The 2,555-nt window shown below is 49.5% G+C and overlaps 1 protein-coding gene across 2 annotated transcripts in view; it reads left to right on the top strand.

Moving 5' to 3' along the window:
- The window catches only part of NLRP2 (NLR family, pyrin domain containing 2), a 31,194-nt gene that overhangs the window by 26,187 nt on the left and 2,452 nt on the right, over window positions 1-2,555 (top strand). The window contains exons 7-8 of one of the 2 annotated variants that reach the window (XM_011932489.1): window positions 44-214; window positions 513-683. In XM_011932489.1, the coding sequence (XP_011787879.1) occupies window positions 44-214; window positions 513-683 (342 nt within the window). Of the gene's footprint in view, window positions 1-43; window positions 684-2,555 lie in introns of those variants that run through there. The other variant, XM_011932490.1, reaches the window with a different exon arrangement.

Here is a 2,555-nt window from a genome sequence, read left to right as displayed (position 1 = left end):
AAAAAAAAAAAAAACAAAAAACTTGTTCCCATTTCTCCCACAGGCTGGTGTCTTGTTCTGCTACCACTCAGCAGTGGGCTGATCTCTCCTTGGCCCTTGAAGCTAACCAGTCCCTGATGTGCGTAAACCTCTCCGACAATGAGCTCCTGGATGAGGGCGCCAAGTTGCTGTACACAACTTTGAGGCACCCAAAGTGCTTCCTGCAGAGGTTGTCGTAAGTCTCTCCTCGTCCTCCAGAGCAGCTGTGGTTTCGATCTGGGGCCAGAGACGAGCAGTGGTCATGCCTGATTTGGCTGTTTGGAACCTCTCACTGATGTGAACACCTCTTCCCATGTTTAGATCCAGGCCAATGGCTTGTGAATCTTGTTCTCTCCTTCCTGTTCCTTCACAGGATCACCAGCGTGTGACAGAGGGTGCGGAGTTCACAAGAAGGGGCTTTCGGATGCTGGCATTTGGAGGTAGCCGAGAAGTTGGAAATGTCAACCGTGTTGCCATTTGTGATTCTCTTGCAGGTTGGAAAACTGTCACCTGACAGAAGCCAATTGCAAGGACCTTGCTGCTGTTTTGGTGGTGAGCCGGGAGCTGACACACCTGTGCTTGGCCAAGAACTCCCTCAAGGATACAGGGGTGAAGTTTCTGTGTGAGGGCCTGAGCTACCCCGAGTGTAAACTGCAGGCCTTGGTGTAAGTCTGTGCTGGCTGACTGTGTGTGTGTGTGTGTATGTACACAGCCCCCCACCTCTGGGTTCTAGTAGGGTGGTTATGAGAACACTTAATTCCTCTAAATGCCCCAAGCATGATGCTAATGGTTACAACTGGTGAGATCTGGGGAGATGGTGACAGGAAAAAAAGTATAAGTAGTAGTAGTAGTAGTAGTAGTAAGTAGTAGTAAGTAGTAGTAAGTGGTGGTGGTGGTGGTGGTAGTAATATTCTATAGGGATTTGGAGAATGTAGCTGGTTTTCAGGGGTTTTTTTTTTCTCTTTTTTTTTTTTTTTTTTTTTTTTGAGACGGAGTCTTGCTCTGTCGCCCAGGCTGGAGTGCAGTGGCCGGATCTCAGCTCACTGCAAGCTCCGCCTCCCAGGTTCACGCCATTCTCCTGCCTCAGCCTCCCGATTAGCTGGGACCACAGGCGCCCACCACCTCGCCCAGCTAGTTTTTTGTATTTTTTTTTTTTTTTGTAGAGACGGGGTTTCCCTGTGTTAGCCAGGATGGTCTCGATCTCCTGACCTCGTTATCCGCCTGTCTCAGCCTCCCAAAGTGCTGGGATTACAGGCTTGAGCCACCATGTCCAGCTTTTTTTCCTCTTTTTTGAGACGGAGTCTTGCTCTGTCGCCCAGGCTGGAGTGCAGTGGCCGGATCTCAGCTCACTGCAAGCTCCGCCTCCCAGGTTCCCGCCATTCTCCTGCCTCAGCCTCCCGATTAGCTGGGACCACAGGCGCCCACCACCTCGCCCAGCTAGTTTTTTGTATTTTTTTTTTTTTTTTTGTAGAGACGGGGTTTCCCTGTGTTAGCCAGGATGGTCTCGATCTCCTGACCTCGTTATCCGCCTGTCTCAGCCTCCCAAAGTGCTGGGATTACAGGCTTGAGCCACCATGTCCAGCTTTTTTTCCTCTTTAAGCATGTATTTTAGAGATGGGGTCTCACTATGTTGCCTAGGCTGATCCCAAACTCCTGAGCTCAAGAGATCTGCCTGCCTTGGCCTCCCAAAGTGCTAGGATTATAGGCATGAGCCATCTCACCCCACGCTGTGTTTTCTCTTAATCTGTGTTCTTAGACCTGTAATTGTGTAACATAAATTGCATGTAATTGGTTGTAAATGGAATTCATTTATTTAATGATTTGCAAATCAGGTAGTCTTCTGGGCCATCATAGGCTCAGACTCCCAGTGGAAGCTATTGGAAGCTACATGCGCAATATGATCTTCCTGTTAATACTAAAGTCACAGGACCGGTGGCCTGGCACAGTGGCTCACGCCTGTAATACCAGCACGTTGGGAAGCCGAGGCAGGAAGATCCCTTGAGACCAGGAGTTCAAGACCAGCCTGGCCAATATGGTGAAACATCGTCTCTCTACTAAAAATACGAAAATTAGCTGGGGATGGTGGGACATGCCTGTAATCCCAGTTACTCAGGAGGCTAAGGCAGGAGAATCACTTGAACCTGGGAGGTGGAGGTTGCAGTGAGCTGAGATTGCACCACTGCAGTACAGTCTAGGCAATAGAACAAGACACTCTCTCCAAGAAAAATTACAGGACAAATCTTTAGAAAGGAATTGAGTTCTGGCACGGTGGCTCACGCCTGTAGTCTCAGCACTTTGGGAGGCTGAGGTAGGCGGATCACCTGCGGTCAGGAGCTTGAGACCACCCTGGCCAACATGGTGAAACCCTGTCTCTACTAAAAATACAAAAATTAGCCAGGCGTGTGGTGTGGTCCTGTAATCCCAGCTACTTGGGAGGCTGAAGCAGGAGAATTGCTTGAAGCCAGGAGGCGGAGCTTACAGGGAGCCAAGATCATGCCAGCCTGGGTGACAGAACGAGATTGTCTCAAAAAAAAAAA

This window comes from Colobus angolensis, unplaced genomic scaffold (assembly GCF_000951035.1).
Source record: "Colobus angolensis palliatus isolate OR3802 unplaced genomic scaffold, Cang.pa_1.0 Scaffold96, whole genome shotgun sequence".
NCBI lineage: Eukaryota > Metazoa > Chordata > Mammalia > Primates > Cercopithecidae > Colobus > Colobus angolensis.
Note: the sequence above shows the minus strand (reverse complement) of the source record. Positions and strands in the feature narration are given on the sequence as shown.